At 34.8% G+C, this 21759-nt stretch overlaps 1 protein-coding gene and 1 long non-coding RNA gene across 2 annotated transcripts in view; one reads left to right on the forward strand and one right to left on the reverse strand.

Moving 5' to 3' along the window:
• Positions 1-609: 609 nt before the first annotated feature.
• Positions 610-21759, reverse strand: part of LOC117102148 (phospholipase B-like 1) — a 59935-nt gene continuing 38785 nt past the window's right edge. Inside the window, exons 7-10 of the mRNA XM_033242357.1 lie at positions 3951-4088; positions 3412-3597; positions 1054-1157; positions 610-954 (exon numbers count right to left, since the gene is read on the reverse strand). Of these exons, the coding sequence (XP_033098248.1) occupies positions 784-954; positions 1054-1157; positions 3412-3597; positions 3951-4088 (599 nt within the window). The 3' untranslated portion in view covers positions 610-783. The remainder of the gene's footprint in view (positions 955-1053; positions 1158-3411; positions 3598-3950; positions 4089-21759) is intronic.
• On the forward strand, positions 16306-19458 carry LOC117102149. Its single transcript, XR_004444366.1, has 2 exons — positions 16306-16443; positions 17530-19458. It is a non-coding gene; the product is annotated as an uncharacterized LOC117102149 (long non-coding RNA).

Below are 21759 nucleotides of genomic sequence, written 5' to 3' on the forward strand. Positions count from 1 at the left end.
CGTTCGGCCCAAAAATCCCAAAAAGGAAGGGGGTCGGTGTCCTCCCTAGGAAAATTTTGATTCCTAGATAGCAGGAAATGAGCTTTCCCTACTTTTGAGCTGGGTGTCAGGTAAACTTTCTCCTTATTACATTAAATAGGCCTGTTATGTGTGTGTATACATGCATTTAAAAAGAATTGAGTAGTTGCATACATATTCTTTCCCAAAGAGAAAGGGGAAAAGTTGTTATTTATAGATGGTGAGAAATAAGCTTTTCCGACTTCTGAGATGTCTTTTTAATGACTGAAGTTTTTCAATGAATCATGAATCAATGAACTCCAAAGAAAAAGGGGAGTTCCGGTTTTCCCCGGGAAAATTTTGATTTCTAAATGTCGGGAAATGAGCTTCCCGACTTCTGAAGTGTCTTTTAATGACTTTTAAATCCTTTAAAATTCAAGGTTCCCCCCTCTTGAAAATGGTCAGGTAAATTTTTCGAAGTGGATACTTCACACATTAAAATACAAATACATTTAAATATATTAAAATACAGTACAATAATAGACATACAGTAGTCAACATCATATAAAATCACGATACCTTAATTTAAAAAATAATGATTAAAAAAAAAACTGAGACAGTAGAACACAAAATATTTTATTCAGGAAAAGTAATAATAATACTATATATATAATACTAGTCCTCACTTCATCAGCATGACTACGAATGGATGTTACAATAGTCACTAGTGGGCAACTGGTCAGATTTATCCAGTAGCCACATGTTGTGATCTTTTTTGTCAGTACACTAATCAAAGATTGTTTCCATTTCTATAAACTCAAAGTTATATACTTCAGGAAGACCAACATGAGATACATTGAAGTTTGTCGTCCACTTGAAAGGAGGTAGTCCATGGCTTTTTGTTGGGCCGCTTATAGCATAAGCAACAAACCTATCGGCCATCTCCATATTTGTTACCTGAGAAAAAAAGTAAATTAGAATGTTATTAATAGAAATAAACAAGTAATGAAAATTATACTTCTTAAGAACAACTTATCTTATTTCTTCTCAATTTACCTTTGTATCATAGCAACCATTTGTAGATGTGTTTAACATCAGATCACCACGGCAACATATAGAATTACATGGATTACCATCTGAGTACTCATCATTTTTGTAATCTAGGGAAAAAAGGCCAGATTAGAAAAAATGAACATGGCATAATTATGGGTACAATTAAAAGTGCTCCCATAAGGTCTAGTAGTGACACAATAGGTAGTTTTCGCTGCACAACGTTAACCTTAACGTTAACAGATGACGGCATAATTTATTCATCTTGCGTTTCGGAGTACGTGAATTTCAGGATTTTACATGCTCGACATACGTAAGTTACGGGTTTGCGCATGCTTATTTCTATTGGTTTACAAAAAGGGGCAGAGCTATCGTGTTGCATGTCGTGTACTAACGTTAAAGTTAAGGTTAACATCGTGCGGCGAAAACTACCTATTATTAATTTATGTAATGTTTACACAGTGTTTCCATGGTGACACTAGCTGGTCTACGCACAATTGAATTAGAATAAAAATAGGACCAAATTACTGGAACCATACTACATAATGCTCATAACAGCAAATTTTGTGAACCAACGGCTCTGAAATAAAAGGATCATCACCAATTGTAAATAGTTAAACTTGAAAAAAAGCATTATTTATAGAGCATATGATAATGGCAGAATCTGAGTTAACCGACGATAAAAATGTACACCGTCCAAGATAAAAGAACTATGAAAAATATACACTGCAATGCATGGTTCTGTAGGCAACATTAATATACAGCATACTAGAAATTGCAAATTGCAATTGAAGTGCTGCGAAGTACAACTGCATATAAATGTTCTTCGAACAAAATTATTTATGCGTGTCAAGTGAAAATAATGAATAATAAAAATATAACAAATAATTTGAGACACGACCCATTGTCTATGTTAGAGCACTTCTCATTGTGTAACAAAGTCGCAATTTTTCATTTTTGTCAAAAAAGTAGTCTATAGATTAATAGTGATTTATGGTTTAGGTTTTTTTTAATAAAGTTTCAAAAATTTCTATGTATGTGGAAAATGTAGTTGATTACCAAAGGTTACAATTTTTATTTTGAAGACTGCATGGTCTAGGAAGTGTACATTTTTTTATGGGGCAAGTTTCCAAGGGCGGCTTTTCTAGGTTTTTTTTCACGACAATAGATACAAGACGTTACTCAAGTTGTGCGAGTTATCGGCTGAGATTTGTGGAGTACAAATCAAAAAACAACTATAGGTCTAATAATGAATTATTGTGATGTTACATCCTTGCCTAGTTTTAATTAACTTCTTTATATAATTATATAATATAATATTTTGTAGCTAGCATTTTTATGACCTTAAGTTTTACTTAACATTTTCTAGGAAAGTACTGTTTGCTTATTTTAATTTGTTTTACTTTGTAAAGCTCATAAATATTATTATCCTACAGTATGCTATTGTCCTATGACACACAAGTTCCTTTACCCATGGTCAGTATTTAATTAACACAAGGTAAATGAACTGAGCTTGGAATCTCCAAGACTTGAATGTGGTTTCACATCCTGGACATTTATTTCAGTTGGTCCAAACCACTCATTTATTACCTTAATTAAGTATATGTTTATCGGACACTTTACTGTAGCTTTTAATTGGTGGATTAGTTTGCTAAACTTGTTGGAATTGGTGCCCTGATTGGATGATACCCTTAATATGCAAAGTGTTACACCCATCTTAAATGATCTTACTACCCTAAATAATTCAGTTGTAATTTGGGATCCAGTGCAGACAACTCAAGACATCTTTATTACCTGGAACCCTGATATTTTGTCCGGCTTCAGTTCCTCTCTGATCTGTAAGTAAAGTACTTAAGTTGCTGCTTAAGGTTCTAGCCACCACCATCCTCTAAGCTCATTTATATGTTTAGTTTCTATCTTTGTTTAATTACTGTATTATAATGGCATTGTCAATAAATTATGTATATTTTAGTTATTTTAGTTTTAGTTTAGTTATTCTGAGATGTAACAGTGATGTTAAATAGACAATGTTAGCTATCAAGGAGCAACATTGTTTTTCATTGGGAACTTCGTCCCTTTAAGGCTTATACCATCCTAGCTAGTCTAGGCCTAGAGTAGGATAAGGCTAGCGCGACATGCGGACGTTGGTACGTGTTGGTTAGTTCACAAACGTCGCCTAAAGTAGTTGATTTTATCCGGCAGAACGAAAGGAAACTCCGCTTTTCAGTTGTCTTAGGCCCTTGTTTTTTGACAAACAATGACCTTCCAGGGGTCAAATTGCTGTCAAGAATATGAATTGGCTGCTTTGCAGCAATAAACTTTTTTTTACATTAACAAATAACAAAATAACTGTAAGATACTTACTGTTATACCTTAAGATAGTTTTGAAAGATTCAATATCAACAACAGTACTTTGATCCCGTCGAAAGATCATGGCCCTTGGGGCCAATTGATACGAGTACGATGGACCCCTCTCCCTTACCACTTCTGGGTAGCCACTCAAGTTGTAGATTTTCTCATAAAAGGGTACATTATATGATGGCCAATACCCTAAAAACAATTAAGTTAATGTAAATACTTTAAATAATAGATTTTTAGAATGACAACATTATTGTCATGTATATTTAGCACAATAACATGGAATATAAATAATGGTGTCACACAACACTCCATAGCTTATATTATAAGTTAAAAATATTAAGGTATAATATTTGCAAATAGCATATGTATGTTATATGGAAATACATTTTATCATGAGTAAAAATCAATGGAATGCAGCAAATAAATGCCCAGCACAACAAATCTTTTTTTGGGGGGTAAATATATCTTTAATGTGTGTCCCATACCCCTAATACTCATACACTTAGTGTTCCTGTAAATGAAACAGTTTACCAACAACTCACCAGCTCTCAGGACAGCTGTTTCATCTCCCGATTCCACAAGTGTTGGTATTTGTTCTACTACCCACAATGCACCATCGTCAATACTCGTTTTTGATATTTTTTTCCTGTCAATCACCATATATTGATTGTTGTAGGTACCTACAATACAAAAACACATATTCCACTATACTGTATAATTAAATGCTATCATCGTGTTTGCCCTTTGAATTTTATATAATACACAACCAAAGAGTTAATAACCTCAATAACTACGGTATTTAGTACTCATCACAAAAATACTATGGACAACAATATTCAATAAAAATGCATGCAAAATTGAGTAGCAGGACTACCCATTCAGTTAATTCAGATCAATTATATAGAAACATTACATAGTAATATTATAAATGGCATCCAGTGTTATGGCCCTGACTGCAATGACTCCTAAAAAGGGGAAACAAACAAAAAAACCCTGCACAGTATTTGTATCAACATAAAAGGTCAAGCTCTTCTAGGCTCAACGACTCCTATATATAATCACTTAAAGTCAGACTCGGGTAGACACAGAGCTCAACTCAACTCAACTCACCAACATTTAATCACATGCAGCAGCAAACTACTATCTGACACTACTGTAAAATGTTTTCAAATCAGGTTCTCTTCTGTGTAGGTCAATGTAACCTTTTACTTCAGAACCAACCATTAATTCATCATCATTTTTCTGGTTATTTTCATCTTTATATGCTACCTTCGTGATACAAACTGCCTGATACAACTAGGCTTAACAAATCTTAACATGTTTTTTAGCTGCTCAATTAAGACACTATGAACATATGGAATACATGGTTCCTCTTTCTGCATATACATATTGGCAGAGTCAAACATTGGAATTGAATGCTTCAAAAACAGGCAGTAAAGTGACTAGATTTACTTGTACAGTACCATCCTTACTTTTGGGAACTCCGTTGAAATATGTTAGTAATGGCTCCCACTGTTCTAAAAGTCTGTCAATACATAAGCCAAGAGAAAACCATCATGTGGAAACATGCTTCAATATCTTTCGTACTTCAACTTCATGCAATGTCTGCAGGCTTTTCAGTTCCATTTGTCTTTTACTACTTTTTTCCAGGTAGAAATAAATATCGATCAACAGTTCATCAACTCTTATCGGTAATTTTTTTGAAGCTTTCTCTGCAGCAAGATGCATGAGATGGCATGTGCATCCCATCACAAAAATTCCTGGAACTTCTTTTTTTTAAATAAATGAAACACATTTATGAACTTCCAGCATCACTAATGCATTATCTGTAGCAAAACTGACGCTATTACCACACCTTGCCTCTGCCTTGAATTGTCATGAATGGTCCTGCATAATCTACTTCTACTCGGGTAAATGCCTTTAAACTATCCATCTTAGTCCTAATTTCAGGAAGTGGAGCCATGATTTGTTCGCCTATTTTTGTCGTTCATCACTTACATCCCATGCAGTTCCTCTCACAATCTCTGATTTCTTCTCTGTTATGAATTATCCAATATCTTTCTGATAACAGTGATAATATTATATGATTTGTTCCAGCCACATGTTTACCAAGTCATCTATAAGTTTAGTGACTTAATGATTTCTAGGCAATATGATTGGGTATCTGACGTCATGTGGCAAGGTTTCAACTAAACTTAAACGTCCTGTCATGCGTAATACTCTGTCTTCGTCTACTGTAGGTGTTAATGTACTCAACACACTGTTAGATAATACAGCACCATTTTTCTTTAAGTTACTTATGTCGTGATTCTTTTTGCGCTTTTCGTATTATTCTCAGTTCTGCATACAAGATCTCTTCACTCTCCAACTGCTTATAGACCCTGTCATCTTTGTTTGATCGACAATTTGTTATGAACCTATAAACATAAGCTGCTATTCCAACCAGTCTGGACCAACTTGAATGCCATTTTGGATCGAGTCTCCAATGATCATCTATGTTCACCGGTTCATTAAGAATTTTGGTCCATTCCACCAAGTTTTATTAACTTTCAAACTCTCAATGGTAGTATCCCTTGAGGCAAGGTCTGCAGGATTGGACTTCGTTGGTACGCGACGCCACTAGTTTGGGTTGGTCTTCTGATGAATCTCGCCTATTCTATTCGCAACAAAGGGCTTGAAAGATCTACTACGACTCTGTATCCACCAGAGTACATCCATGCTGTCACTCCAAAATGTGACCTCCATTATATCGCAATTCAATACTGTTACAATCGATATAGTAAGTTGTAGCCCTAACATAGCAGCCATTAGTTCTAATTTAGGGATGCTCACAGATTTCAGTGGAGCTACTCTGGTTTTTGAAGCTATCAATCCCACTGTCTTCTGTTCACCTTCAGCGCTAAGACACTCAACCAGTCTGCTACACTCTTTGCTACATTCTTTGGTACAAGTTCATCCCAAGATTCTCCCAGTGCCCAGAGCTTTATCTTTGCAGAAATAATCACTGGTGATATAAACCCAAGCGGATAGAACAATGATGCAATTTTACTTACAATATTTCTCTTTGTCATGTTTTCTATAGACCCACCTGATCCTCTGAAGATGAATACATCTCTTTCTGCCTTCCACATTAATCCTAATGTTTTTACTGATGGCAATTCCCTTTCATTTAATTTCAGTTCTTTGGCTCTTTGATCTTCGGGCATTGCTTCCAAAACCTCCTTTGAGTAAGATAACCATTTTCTCGCCTTCATACCAGCCTTCCCCCATAACTCAATTAGTTGATTGTACAACTCAACCACTGTTTTTACATCACTCACTGAGTCCATGCTATCATCCACATATGTACTCATTAACACGGTTTCTGCTGCTAGAGGACACAGCCATTCATGTAACTTAGCATTTTCTTGTGCAACCTTCTGGGAAATAAATGGCACCACATTAACTCCAAATACTAATCTGTTAAATTCATATAACTCTGGCTCTTTACTCGCATCTAGATCTCGCCATAAAAACCTAAACATTTGTTTATCTTCTTTAGCCAACCCTATTTGTAGATACATTTCTGATATGTCACAGACCACAGCTACTGAATTTCTTCAAAATCTCAATAACACATCAAATAAATTATTTTGTAATTTTGGTTCGTTATATAAGACATCGTTTGACCACACTCCACAATACGGAGCAGAAGCATCATACACTACTTTGGTTGTTTCTCTATCTAGTGTGGAAGGAAACATTGTTGTTCCAGATTATGTTTTTCATCTAGATTGATCTTTCTAATATACTATTTTTCCCGATAACTATCCACAACCTCTTGGTATGCAACTACCAAGACAGTATTTTTTTCAACCGTTTCTCCAAATTTGCGAGTCTCTTCTCTTCTAGTTTGGCATCTCTTTTTTCTCATCTTCCTTCCATGGAACTTTGACTTGGTACCTCTCTCCATTACTACACATCGACTCTGTAGCCACCTTAACGGCCAGCTCAACTTCTTTAGTATACAATTTAACACCACTTTTAATTAAAACTTGATTTTCTACTTCCCAAAACTTGCGCATAACATCCTCAGTTTCATGTAAGTTCACTACATCGCTTTAATATGTGTTTACATATAGCAGCGTAGCATCATCTAGCAAAGCATTTACCTGCATATGCTTACAACCTTTGCTCACTATTATAGGAATAGTACGTAAAGCAACCGACTGACTTTGATTTAACATTGTGATAGGCCTATTTGCTTGGCCCCTGGTACTTGTTCCCTCCCCTTCTACGAGAACCTTGGAATTTCCTACACGTTCATCATTACTTCTTGTCCCATGTAACAATCTATTATGGTTGCTTTGACAACCATTGATACAGCATGACAATATCCATGTACAAGTCTTAGTCTTAAAGCACCAATTTTCTTTACTGGCAAGATTCCATCGCTCATCTACATGTTTATCTTTGAATTTCATGGCATTCTCACAACATATGGATACCTTTACAACACACACCTTTATCATAATTTCTCTCTGGTTTTAACCTCAACTGATTTATCTTTTACCTTTTGATTCACCTCTACATGGCCCTCAAACATAGTGCTATTGACTTATACCTAGACTTATACATATTTTAGCATATCTTGGAAGTATTTTCATGGGCAACATTGGCCCACTTAGCCTGTAGAAATTTTGGTAATAACCCCTGAACTTTGAGTAAGTTTGATGTGCTGTTGAAGTCATTTGTATAACCCATTTTGGTTAACGTTACTTTTTCATGTCTCCCACCAGCAACCATAACCCTTAATGATCTCCTCCATTTAAAGGTTACCTATTCAAAAGATTACCTATTAATGAATTTAGTACGAAATGGGGTTGATCATTCTCAGGATTTCTAATGCCTGAATGTAACCTTCAGGACCTTGTTGTCGCTAGTCATAATAGAAAAAGAGCTTTAAACGCTAGTCAAAATTAAAAAAAAGATCCAATATTCACAATTAAAAAGGAACCACACTGCAAATACAAATTTAATTAAATAATAGGAATTTAACAAAAGGAATTTTCTTTAAATATTGTAAGTTTTTAAAATGTAAATATTAAAAAAATAAAGTCTATATTTAGATTTTGCATATAGTAAGGTTTGTATATGTATATATATATATATATAGGCTATATGTAAATATAGGCCCATATAGGCAATATACTGATTTATAAATAATTGATTTTGTTTATACTGTTTGTACTGCGATTTTGTATTCACTTGTTTAAGATATTAAAGTTGTTTTTTTGTTTTGCATATAGTAAGGTTTTTTATAACGTATATTTTGTTATTTCTTGCAAGTGCTGAGTTTTCATTTCACGCGAAGTGCAATAGCGTATACTTATAATTGAATATTTTGTTTATTGACATAATCAATAAAAAAGAATACAGATAAAAACAAAAGAACTCATGGAATGACAATAATGAAGGTGGTGGTTTCATGGGGAAAATTGTGCCAGGCGGAGTGCACAGGAGAGGGGTAATGAATTGAAATTGACGAAATGCAGGATTATAAAATAGCTTTACACTTTTTTTAATGACTAGTAAACCATTTCTGTTTTCCAACTATAATTTGCTGTTTTATTAGGACTAAAACCTTTTTTTTTATTGATTTACAAACTAGTGAATCTTTTCTTTTTATTATGAATAGCGACCCCTTTTTTTTATGAATAGCGAACCCCTTTTTTTTATTATGAATAGCGAACCTCTTTTTTTTTTATTATAAATAACGAACCTCTTCTTTTATTATGAATAGCGAACCTCTTGTTATATTATGACTAGCAAACCTTATAAATAATGGCCCTTTATTTATATTATGAGTAACAGACCCTTTTTCTTGATTATGACTAGCAAACCTTATTCCTAGTGGTGATTTTATTAAATTTTAACTAGTGACCCCTTTTCTTGATTATGACTAGCGAACCTTATGAATAGCGGTCCATATTTTTTATGAATATCGAACCCTTTTCTTCATTATGAATAGCGACCCTATGGTATAGGGTAAGATAAAGATTTGGCCACCCAGAGCGCATAATATTTACGCACATTCAAGCACTACTGAACATGTCAGAAAAGTTGCAGGCCTCAACATCATCATCACTTCGGTCCATTCTAGATACACTAAATGTACATATTCGCTCCTTGGAAGCACTTGGGGTAAGCGGACACAGATGTGGCGTCATACTTACACCAATTATTATGTCTGAATTGCCAACTGATATTACATTGGAATGGGCACATACAGGTGTTGGTAGAGAAGCAGATTTAGCTTATTTGTTGGAATTCTTGTGATTGGAAATTGAGCGTCGTGAACGTGCAGAAACGTGTTCTCAAAAACCAGTATCGGGAAGCCAAAAACCAAAATCTGTATCGGCAATGAAGACGAGTACCATTGCAAAATATAATTGGAAGAGTAATCACAGGTCAAGACTTTGTTATAAACTCAAAAAGCTTTCTTTCGAAAAAATTAAGAATGTCGTGAAGAAGGCCCATGCTTGTTACAAATGTTTTGCTACAAACCATTATGCGGTAAAATGCCCCAGTAACTGTCACCTTTGCAATAACAACCCTTACGCCAACTTGTTTAACAAGAACACTTCCCCTATTAGCAACAGTAATAAGCCATCGAATAAAGATGTAAAAGCAATGACTGTTTCACATTAAGTGACATTGTACATACTGTTTTGCAAACAGTAAAGGTAAAGGTTAAAGGAAAGAAAGGGGATCAGGTGGTAACTATGATGCTTGATACTGGATCAGATAATACATACATATCTAGTAATCTTGTAAGGGAAATAGGGCCTGAATGGTTAACCTCTAAATCTATCACATTTGCTGCATTTTGGGATGCAAACCCAAAGGCCGAAAATTGGAATATCTACAATGTAAATGTAGAAAAAATTTAATAAGTTTGGTCGGTGCGAACACATCAATTGTAAAGAAGTTATTTTTATTTTTATTTTTATTTATTTCAACATCATCCAACAGCGACCGGTGTTGCCCATAACAGGATTGATACATGAAAATTGATACATAAAAAATTTATATAAGTAATATAACATTAAATTCAAATATAGGTCTAAAAATAATTAAAAATATAAGAAATTCACTTGGTAATAGAAGTAAAAATAGTAGTAATTTTGTGATGAAAGCAGTTAATTAAGACTATCAAAACATATATCTAAGGAAGGATTGAAACAGATAGAATTATATAACTTAGGAAGACGACAAATAAAACCATTTTTTGTAATGTTAACCCTACACGGTGGAACCCAAAATAATCCAGGGGATCTTAATCTATGCAAAGGAACAAGTATTTGAAAAAAAGAAGTGAAATCACCGTCAAAACTGGCATTTATGCATTTGTAAAGAAAAATAAGATCAAAAATATTCCTTCTCTTCAAGTAAAGCCAACTTAGGACTTTTACCAAATTTATGATAATAGAACCTACAGAATTTATTTTGAATACGTTGCAACCTAACAGATTGTGCAGTTGAAATTGAATTAAAAATAATAGAACAAAACTCAAGATTAGATCTAACTAAAGATTTATACAAAGTAATTAAAGTATTACCATCATCGATATGTCTGCAATGTCTCCAAATGAATCCAAGGAGTCTGTTACTCTTAGCTACAACATTATCCAAATGTTTACAAAAATTTAAAGAAGAATCAATAAATATTCCTAAATCTTTTTGAATGGCAACTTTTTCAAGAACAATATTATTAATTTTAAAATCAAATTGGATAGGATTTTTCTTTAGAGTAACAGACATAGTTCTACATTTAGAGACATTAACAGACATACCCCAGCTGCAACACCATAAAATTAGATCATCAAGATCTGCCTGAAGGAGAACCATATCATTAACAGCAGAAATGACCCTAAAAAGTTTAATATCATCAGCAAATAATAAAAAAATTAGAATAATTTGGAACAAAAGAAAAATCATTGATGAACAAAGTGAAAAAAAGTGGTCCCAAAATAGACCTCTGGGGGACCCCTGACAATACAGTTAGCCATTCAGATAAACAACCATAGATTACAACTTTCTGTTGTCTAGCATATAAATAATTATAGAAAAAAGCTAAAATATTATCAGAAAAACCAAACTTACTAAGTTTGTAAAGTAGAAAATTATGTGGGACTCGATCAAATGCTTTAGCCATGTCCGTATAGATCACTTCACACTGAGTCTTGGAATTTATAGCAGAATAAGCATTTGACAAAAAGACCGAAAGGTTTGTTTCACATGATCTGCCAGGAAAAAAACTGTGTTGTTTATCAGTAATTACAGAACGGACATGGCTAAAGATTTGATCATGTATGATTCTTTCAAAAATTTTTGATAATGAAGGTAATAAAGAAATGGGTCTATAGTTTTTAACATCTGATTTGGAGCCTCCTTTGTGAATAGGACAGACACTGGCCTTTTTCCAAGTGTCCGGATAACAATTTTCAGCAATAGATCTTTCAAATAACTTTTTACAGGGCAATGAAAGTGGTTTGGCAGCAACAGATAACATAACGTTACTGATGCCATCACAGCCAGAGGCCTTGTGCGGGTTAATTTGGCTTAATAATTTTTCAATTTTGATTTGATCAATATTAATATGATTGAAACTATCAATAGGATATTCAGGAAGATCCGGATGGTCGTGACCACCATTGTTGCAGCTGTAAACAGATTGAAAAAAACGATTAAATAAGTTAGCTTTGTCTTTTGGCAAACTCGCAGAGACACCATCAAAATAAATTTCTGATGGAAGACCTGCGGATTTGCGCGAAGACTTGAGCCAAGACCAAAAACGCTTGGGATTATTAACAACATCACAACACAAAGATTTAACATAGTGCGATACTTAAAATTACACTTCTTGAAATTAGTTCTTGCAAAGCGAAAATTCTCAATATTCAGACGATTACAATTCCTCTTTTTATTTTTAAAATAAGACTCCTTAAGCTTAAGGGCACAATACAACTCATTATCAAACCAAGGGGGTAATTTTCTTTTTGGTTTGAAAGTAGGAACTAAGTCTACAGTTGCAAAAACTAGATCATAAAATAATGCTGTAGCTTTATTAATATTATCTGTCAACTTGATTAAGTTTCTTAAAGTTATAAAGTGGACGGGAGTCATAATTAATTTTAGGGGAGAGAAAATCAATAGGAAATTAAAAGTAATTGCACAGTGATCTGAAAGTAAAATATCCTTACTAAATGAAATATCACTACATGTCTTATTGCATAGAACTAAATCAAGAGTGTGACCAGCACAAGCCGGGAAATTTACAAATTGTTTAAAATTATTACCATTAAAAACGTTATCAATAAAAAAAACACCATTAGAATTATCAGGAGCATTACAAATTACATTATTATTTACATAATGTTTATTAATATTATTGAACCAAGTATTATTCTGGTAAATTAAAATCACCAATCAATAATATATCATGGTTAAAACTTTGAAATTCATATTGCACATTGTTAATCGATTGCGCAAGTTGATCAATGGAGTCCTTTGTCGCAGACGGTGGCCTATAATAAAGACCAACCATTAAGAACTTTTTACGTGAGAGTGTCAATTTAACCCACATCAATTCTTGATGGTTGGTTTCAAGATGCTCTAATCGACAGGACTTAAACTTGTTGCTGACCAAAAGTAGAACTCCTCCACCTCTTTTATTATTATTTCGATCTTTACGGTAGAGATTATAGTTAGATATAGAGAGCTCACTATCTTCAACTGAGTCATTAAGCCATGTCTCAGTGAGGGCTATCATGTCTAAATATTTAGTGAACATATGGCTGTATATCATCAAAATGTCTCCAAATGAATCCAAGGAGTCTGTTACTCTTAGCTACAACATAATCTACATGTTTACAAAAATTTAAAGAAGAATCAACAAATATTAAATAAGTTAGCTTTGTCTTTTGGCAAACTCGCAGAGACACCATCAAAATGAATTTCTGATGGAAGACCTGCGGATTTGCGCGAAGACTTGAGCCAAGACCAAAAACGCTTGGGATTATTAACAACATCACAACACAAAGATTCAACATAGTGCGATACTTAAAATTACACAACTTCTTGAAATTAGTTCTTGCAAAGCGAAAATTCTCAATATTCAGACGATTACAATTCCTCTTTTTATCTTTAAAATAAGACTCCTTAAGCTTAAGGGCACAATACAACTCATTATCAGACGAAGGGGGTAATTTTCTTTTTGGTTTGAAAGTAGGAACTAAGTCTACAGTGGCAAAAACTAGATCATAAAATAATGCTGTAGCTTTATTAATATTATCTGTCAACTCAAGAATGTCAACTTGATTAAGTTTCTTAAAGTTATAAAGTGGACGGGAGTCATAATTAATTTTAGGGGAGAGAAATCAATATGATAATTAAAAGTAATTGCACAGTGATCTGAAAGTAAAATATCCTTACCAAATGAAATATCACTACATGTCTTATTGCATAGAACTAAATCAAGAGTGTGACCAGCAAAAGTCGGAAAATTTACAAATTGTTTAAAATTATTACTATTAAAAACGTTATCAATAAAAAAATTTACCATTAGAATTATCAGGAGCATTACAAATTACATTATTATTTACATAATGTTTATTAGTATTATTGAACCAAGTATTATTCTGGTAAATTAAAATCACCAATCAATAATATATCATGGTTAAAACTTTGAAATTCATATTGCACATTGTTAATCAATTGCGCAAGTTGATCAATGGAGTCCTTTGTCGCAGACGGTGGCCTATAATAAAGACCAACCATTAAGAACTTTTTACGTGAGAGTGTCAATTTAACCCACATCAATTCTTGATGGTTGGTTTCAAGATGCTCTAATCGACAGGACTTAAACTTGTTGCTGACCAAAAGTAGAACTCCTCCACCTCTTTTATTATTACTTCGATCTTTACGGTAGAGATTATAGTTAGATATAGAGAGCTCACTATCTTCAACTGAGTCATTAAGCCATGTCTCAGTGAGGGCTATCATGTCTAAATATTTAGTGAACATATGGCTGTATAGTTCAGATTTATATGTCTCCATCTTGTTTTTAACACTTCTAACATTTTGGTAATAATATATTGTTAGTGCGTCCTTCTGCTTACTATCTTTAGCAATGTTTGGCTGCAGGACCTGGATTAAGTTCTATGTCTCCACATAAGATTAACGGCTGAATATGGAATGTAGGTACGTCATTGGTATAGTACGAAACAGCTTTCCCAAGAAAATTACGTTTCTGCTTTGACCTCATAATATCATTGATGGTAACTGAGTTTAAGCAATAATATATTTGATTAGATGGAGGCATACTTGATGTGAAGCTAGATCTCACTTGCCTAAAACAACAATCCAAATCTGTGTCAAGGCCTAGGTTTAGGCCTGTTGACTTGTCCTCCACATAGGTAGGCATATCAACACCAGCTGCAGTAAGATTGATGGTATTCCTGCTATAAGTTGGCATATTCGGGCCTAGATTTTCACACCAAATCTCGGGTTTTAAATTCAAAATTGTAGATTGAAATATTTCTGAAATGGTTATATCCGTGTTCAAACAGGTTGATAGCCCATAAACAGATAGTTTAGCACTAACATTTAGTATAAAACATTGGTAGAAAATAGCCAGCACTATACACTGAACAGCAGCCATTATGACCGTACTATGAATCTGTTAATGTACAATGGTACTGTATATGTTTTCTATGGTGCGCTACTTAAATGGAGTAAAAATATCCAAAACCAGGTCTCAAATTGCAACAATCACTCAATTTTAACAATCGATAAAATGCAATTATAGACATGCGTATGATTTTGATCGCAGAACACTTCAATAGTTTTCCAAATAACTACCAAAAAGGAGAAAAACAAAAGTCACAATCAAAAACAAAAGTTAAATCAATATGTGCACCTATGTTCAGATCTAGAATCCCCAGGTCTATTTTAGACTCTGTATCAAATCTACAGGTTGCTGATTGCTATGATAAGGATAGAGATATCAATGTTGGTGGGTCTTGATTATTATTGGGACATGATGGGCCAGGGGATGCAATGCCTCTCAGGGGGTCTGAGGGCTCAGGAAACCAACTTTGTTTGGATGATATCCGGGAAGTAGAATGGTTTGAAACAGAATAATTCACATATGAATATTAACCTTATATCCCCTCAGTTGCTTTGCATTTCACACATACCCCGTAAAACCATGGAGAAATTTTGTGATCTGGAAATAGTTGGGGTAAAAAACGCAGATGGGGAACTGCCAGATGATATGCTGAAATCATTTACTGAAAGTATCAGTGTTGTAAATGGTAGATATGAAGTGAAACCGTGGAAAGATGGTATGAAAGAGCGATTGTGTGACAACAAAGGATTGGCTAGTGTTAGACTCAATAGGAGACTTGCCAAGGATGATGGTTTGTGTGAACGTTATAATGCAGCCTTAACAGAAACGGAAAAATTAGGTATTATAAAAAAAGTCCCTGATTAACTATTAACTGTGATGACAGAGAGTATTACCTACCCCACCACCCTGTAGTAAAGGACACCAGTCTCACAACTAAAGTGCGACCAGTATTTGACGCATCTGCCAAAGGGTCCAATAGTTTAGCCCTTTATGATTGTTTGGAAATAGGACTCCCCACTAATTCCAGGACTGGTTGATATTTTACTCCGTTTTAGGAGATGGCAGATTGGGTTACCTTCGGATATAACTAAAGCCTGATAAGGATGTACATAGGTTTCTTTGGAAGGTTGATGATAATGTCAGAATAACAGTCCATTTCTTTTGAATGCTACATTCGTTATCACTTGTCTAATTACCCAGATTGTCTTCCTATTACAGAATTGAAAGATAACCTCTATGTGGATGACTGGCTTTCTGGAGCTGATTATTATGAAGATGTAATTCTGTCGTTCAAGCAAGCACACTATGTAATGGCTCAGGGAAAGTTTAAACTTGCTTCTTGGAATTCAAATGATGCCCAGGTAAACAGATATGTTTTTCAAACAGAAACACTTAGGGACAGACAGCGTGAAAATCCTTGGTCTTAAATGGGTTAAGTGCTGTGACAGTTTTAAGTTTGAAGTAGTTGAGATTCCAGAAGATGTTGTAGTCACAAAACGTTTGGTCTTGAGTATCTTGGCTAGGTTATATGATCCTTTGTTATTTCTTACTCTATTCACTATGACGGTTAAGATTCCATTGCAAGATATTTGGTTGCTGAACTGTGGGATGAGCAAACTCCAGATGAGATTCAGCTGAGATTTCTTAAGTGGGTTGCTGGATTTGAGATGACACAGAGTTGGAAATGCAATAAAAACATAGAATTACATGGCTTTGGTGATGCCTCGGAGAGAGGTTATGGTTCAGTTATATATCTTCGCATCCCATATTCAGATGGTTATGAAGTTTCATTTGTCACAGGTGAACCTTCAAGGTGGAAAACCTTTGTGAGAAATAGAGTCACAGAAATCCAACAACTAACACAGAAGGAATCGTGGGCTCATTGCCCAGGAGAGCAGAACCATGTGGATTTGTTAACTATAGGTGTGTTGGCAGGGGAGTTGGTTTCATCTAACATGTGGCTTTCTGGACCTGATTGGCTGTCCATGAAATTTGATATTGCTGAGGAAGTAGGTTCACTAAAGCAAGTTGAAACATTTTTGGAACCAGAAGTGAAGTCTGTTATGTTAGTTGAGGTGACACCAAGGTTAGGTTATCTGATGTACAGAGATGGAGTTCATTAGAAAAGGCAATTAGAGTAATTGCATATGTTAAGAGGTTTATTCAGAACCAAAAGAGAAAGAGTAAAAATGTACAGGACCTGACAGGATTGTCTTGTTGGTGAAGAACAAAAATTTGCTTTAAAGCAGGAACTGGAGGCATTGAAAGGCAAACTTATTTCTAAATCCTTGTATAAACTGACACCTTTCTAAGGAAATGGTGGTCTATTGAGGGTCAGTGGGCGTCTTCAACAGTCAGATCTTTCGTATGACAAGAAACATCCTATAATACTTTCAAAAAGTCACTTTTCTACATTACTTATTTGTTCTTATCACATTATATTACAGCATGCAGGAGTGGACACAATGATCACTTGATTAAGAAACAATTATTGGATAGTTGGAGTTAGGAGGTTGGCCAAGACTGTTAAGAAGAAGTGTCAGTCATGTCAACGTGTAGATGCTCAGGCATGTAACCAAGCTGGAGCCCCTCTTCCTGAATTGTGTGTTCATCAGGCACCCCTTTTCACAGTGACAGGTCTAGACTATGCTGGACCATTGTTTTGCCTTGACTTTCTAGGTGTCAAATTTTACATTCTATTGTTCACTTGTGCGGTTGTCCGAGCAATTCATTAAGAGCTGACAGATTCGTTGTCACAAAAGGATTGTGTTAGCTCTGAGGCGTTTTGTCGCAAGGCGTGGATTACCCACTGTGATGTATTCAGACAATGCAAAGACATTTGATGGAGGTCGAAAAGAACTTTTACCCTTATTTGGTGGTGACGTTCCAAAATAGAAGAATATCACTCCACGATCTCCTTGGTGGGGATGATGCTGGGAGCGTCTAGTTTGTTCAGTTAAATGTGGTTTGAAGAAATTAGTTGGAACTCGTTCACTTACTAGGTCTGAATTAGAAACTTCATTACAGGAAGTTGAAGCCTATGTTAACTCAAGACCCTTGACCTTTGTGGGAGATGAAGTTGAAACCACTAAGGCTATGACCCCATCACACTTCTTAATAGGTAAAATTGCAGGTTTCCAAACTAAAATTTTGGAACTCTAGGTAGAAGTGTTCGGAGAAGATTTGAGTGAACGAGAGCTAGTGCGACAGAGATTAGATTAGATAGAGATTAGATTGTGGAGCATGGAATACATACAGAATCTACCCCTACTATTAGTAAATTTAAAGGAAAGGGTAATGTGGGTCTAGGTTCACTAGTGTTAATAAGGGAGGATAATGTACCACGTATGAAGTGGCCGCTAGGACGTATAGTAAAAGAATTCCCTGGGAAAGATGGTTTAATTAGAACCTTTGAACTGAAAACTGCAAAGGGTAATTTGATCCGCTCAATACAATGGTTGCATGATTTAGAATTAGGAGGAAGGTATACTCTTCCACATGTGGATAATTATCAAGTAGAAAACACAGATATGCCACAGAATACACTAGCAACTCGTAGTGGCCGGGTAATAAAATACAGTAAAACATGCTCTATTGTACTTTAATAATGTAGTGATCCATAATAATATGATACAATGTATGTTATGGTGTAACTGAGATCCACCTCTAAGGTGAGATAATGTAATATTCATACACGAGTATGAAAAATATTGTTGATTCATCACATGGCGTGATGTGAAAATTTTAGAAATACAGTACTGAAAATTAATTGCACTGAGTGCCTTTATATGTATTACTGGAAATCGGTCAGCAAATGATTGGAGCATTGGCTCATTGAATAGCTCACTGGGTGATGAGCATTACTGACCGCCACTTGGGACGGTATCCCTGTTCGTGAGGAAGTTATCTAACTTCAGTTAGCTCTGTTTGAGCTTTTGAAATGTTTATATGGGTTGCGTTTAATTATTGGTAAAAGTAAATGAAAGACGTTAAGATTTACACATTTGACTTTACATAGTTTATTCATGGTTTTATGCAGTTCTTAACTAAACTTGAGGAGTTTACTATGATGCAGTGTTTATTTACTTGAATTAGATTCAAGTTAAGTTGCTCTCCCAACAATAAACATATACACTTACGCATTGAAGTACAGTATGGAGCTATTGATATTATTCATTTGTAGTAAAGCAATCAGAGTTACATAATCCATTATGATTATGTTGTCAAATAAGTGTCTACCCACATAAAGTAGATTGATATTTGTAATATCAAGGTGGGAGAATGTTGACGGTTGGTTTAATGTTTGATGTATTTGGCGTCTCATAGTTGTTTATGTGTTGTAGAATTTATGAATAAATTAGTTGTGTTACAAGTTTTGGACGTGTTGGACCTGTGTGTTTTGTTAGTCCTTAAATTCACAATAACCAACTCATTTTAAGGAAAGCGGCCTTAAAAAATATTGCTTATAATCTCACTTTCTTTGGTTACAGGTACAGCATCATTATTCTCATTCTCCTTCTCCTTAAGTTTCATTCGGCTCTTCAATTACTGAATCCCTGACATATATTCTGTTTGACAAATTGCCATCTTCTTTTAAATAATTATCCTCATTTTCTATTAAGTTAACCAACTCTGCATGCGCTTCTTCAATTGTTTCATACATCTGTCTAGACTTTAGAATTCGGCTTTATACCTCTATTTTATCATAGACATCTTCTTTCAGCAAGTTCGCTATTCCCACTTCAGAGCACCCTTTCTGTTTCTACGTGTTATTTTTATTATATTTATTTCCTCCGCCATTGCTAATGTTATCACAACACAATGTTTTACAGAATGAAAATTATCATGTAAAGTTCACTGCACTTAGTCTTCTTTATTCGTCATTGTTTATCCAAATGTTCAATTTACTAGGATAATAGTAGGACGCTCATCACAGGCCGTTAAATATCCAATAAGTTGTTATAATTATTCACTTCTTCGTATACACCTCGCACTGTTTCGAATGTTCTCAAAATTGTTGAACTAGCCGACTCGCTGATGCCATCCGCAGCACCGCGCTGCAGGCTATTATTAATTAATCAGGTTGTCTCAACGCTGTATGTTGCTGGACCGTAGCGTTGTTTTCGCATATCCTGGGCTAGCATTTACTAGGCCTAAGTTTGCACACACAGTGAGAAGTTTCAGGGTTAACTTACTGTTAAACCTCGCTCTGCTACCATTTGGATTGACGCCTTCCAATATTTTATTACTCCTCACTGTCAGAAATGAACACAGTCGCATTTGAACTTTGTTTTGTTTTTTTATTTCAAAAAAACCGGTCAACAGCCATGATCGAAGAAAAACAAAAATGTTGCGCTCTCGCTTAACAACATTATTATAGCAATTAAGATAATGATTTTTCTTCTATTCAGACGTTTTACATCAACAGAAACGCCGTGAGAGACTAGAAAGATCACAACGAGCGTAGGCCTTACCTACTTTTGATTTCGAAATGACAGGATATTTCTCTTTATAACTTGCACGGAATGTTTGCCTGTGTTTGAGCTTCCTTTTTGGAAGAAGATCAACACAACTGCTCGTTTTTCGAGCACTGCCTAGGCCTACATACATATTGCTCTCATCAGACTCCATTTTGGTACTCGTGGTTTACTAGACTGTTGTTTTACGAAATCTGTAGACCATGGACCGCTATACAGGTCAGAGTGCATTGCAACTCTAACAGGGAATTGGCCAAGGAAATTTGATTTTTTCGAAATCAGTAGACCGTGGAAAACAAATTACTTTTTCGTATACAGAACAGAGTGCAACTCCTGACACCAACTAGGATTTTTTGGCCAATGAAATTTGGGTTTTTCTTCTAAATCGGTAGACCGTGTAACACGAATTACGTTTTCGTATACAGTGCAGAGCGCTGTTCAGCACGAAATCATTAACTGGTCTTGTTCTTATCTAATCATAGGATTTTACTTTTCGGAAATGCGCAATATATTTCAGCCAGTCGAAATGTGTAAAAACCGGAGTTTTTCAACACTAAATCAGAGTGCGGTTTTTTGCTCAAATAATTGGAGTAACTCCGACGAAATCGGAGTTTTTGGTATGTCTGTTATTAATACAACAAAGAGCAACTGCTTACCAGTCTGCGCATTCCTCCACGCTTAAATATGGTACAGGCGCAAGTTATCATATTGGGTTTTTTGTGCTAATAATATAGAAATTTTTTAATAATTAGAAAGCGTATTGGTAAAAATTATTATTTAGAATGTTCATTTGTACAAAATTAAAATATCTTAAAATTTGAAAAAAAATTTTCTTAAAATTGGACAAAACGAGAGCATCAATGATGCAATAGCCCACTTGACAATAGCTGGCAATGTTTAAGTGCTGTCGGTGGGTGGAGGCTGTGTGGAGTGTTGTTATGTGTATGAGCATAAAGAAAAGCGTTTAAAGTTAGAGTTAGTTGTATGCATCCTCATAGACCTTTTTTGTTATGTTCACTTAACAGTTAGGAAAGGTGTGATGTCGTGTACAGTGATATTAAAGGAAATATGGTTGTTGTAAGGTTTGTTGTGTACGTAAATTTTTGAAATATTTTGTACTGTAATTATGAAGATATTTATGTAGAAGTTTATGATATAAGTAGAGAGTTTGGTGAGTGAATGGAATTTGTTGCATAGAAG

This window comes from Anneissia japonica, unplaced genomic scaffold (genome assembly GCF_011630105.1).
Source record: "Anneissia japonica isolate Jap-2015-1 unplaced genomic scaffold, ASM1163010v1 scaffold287617_len321496_cov130, whole genome shotgun sequence".
Taxonomy (NCBI): Eukaryota; Metazoa; Echinodermata; class Crinoidea; order Comatulida; family Comatulidae; genus Anneissia; species Anneissia japonica.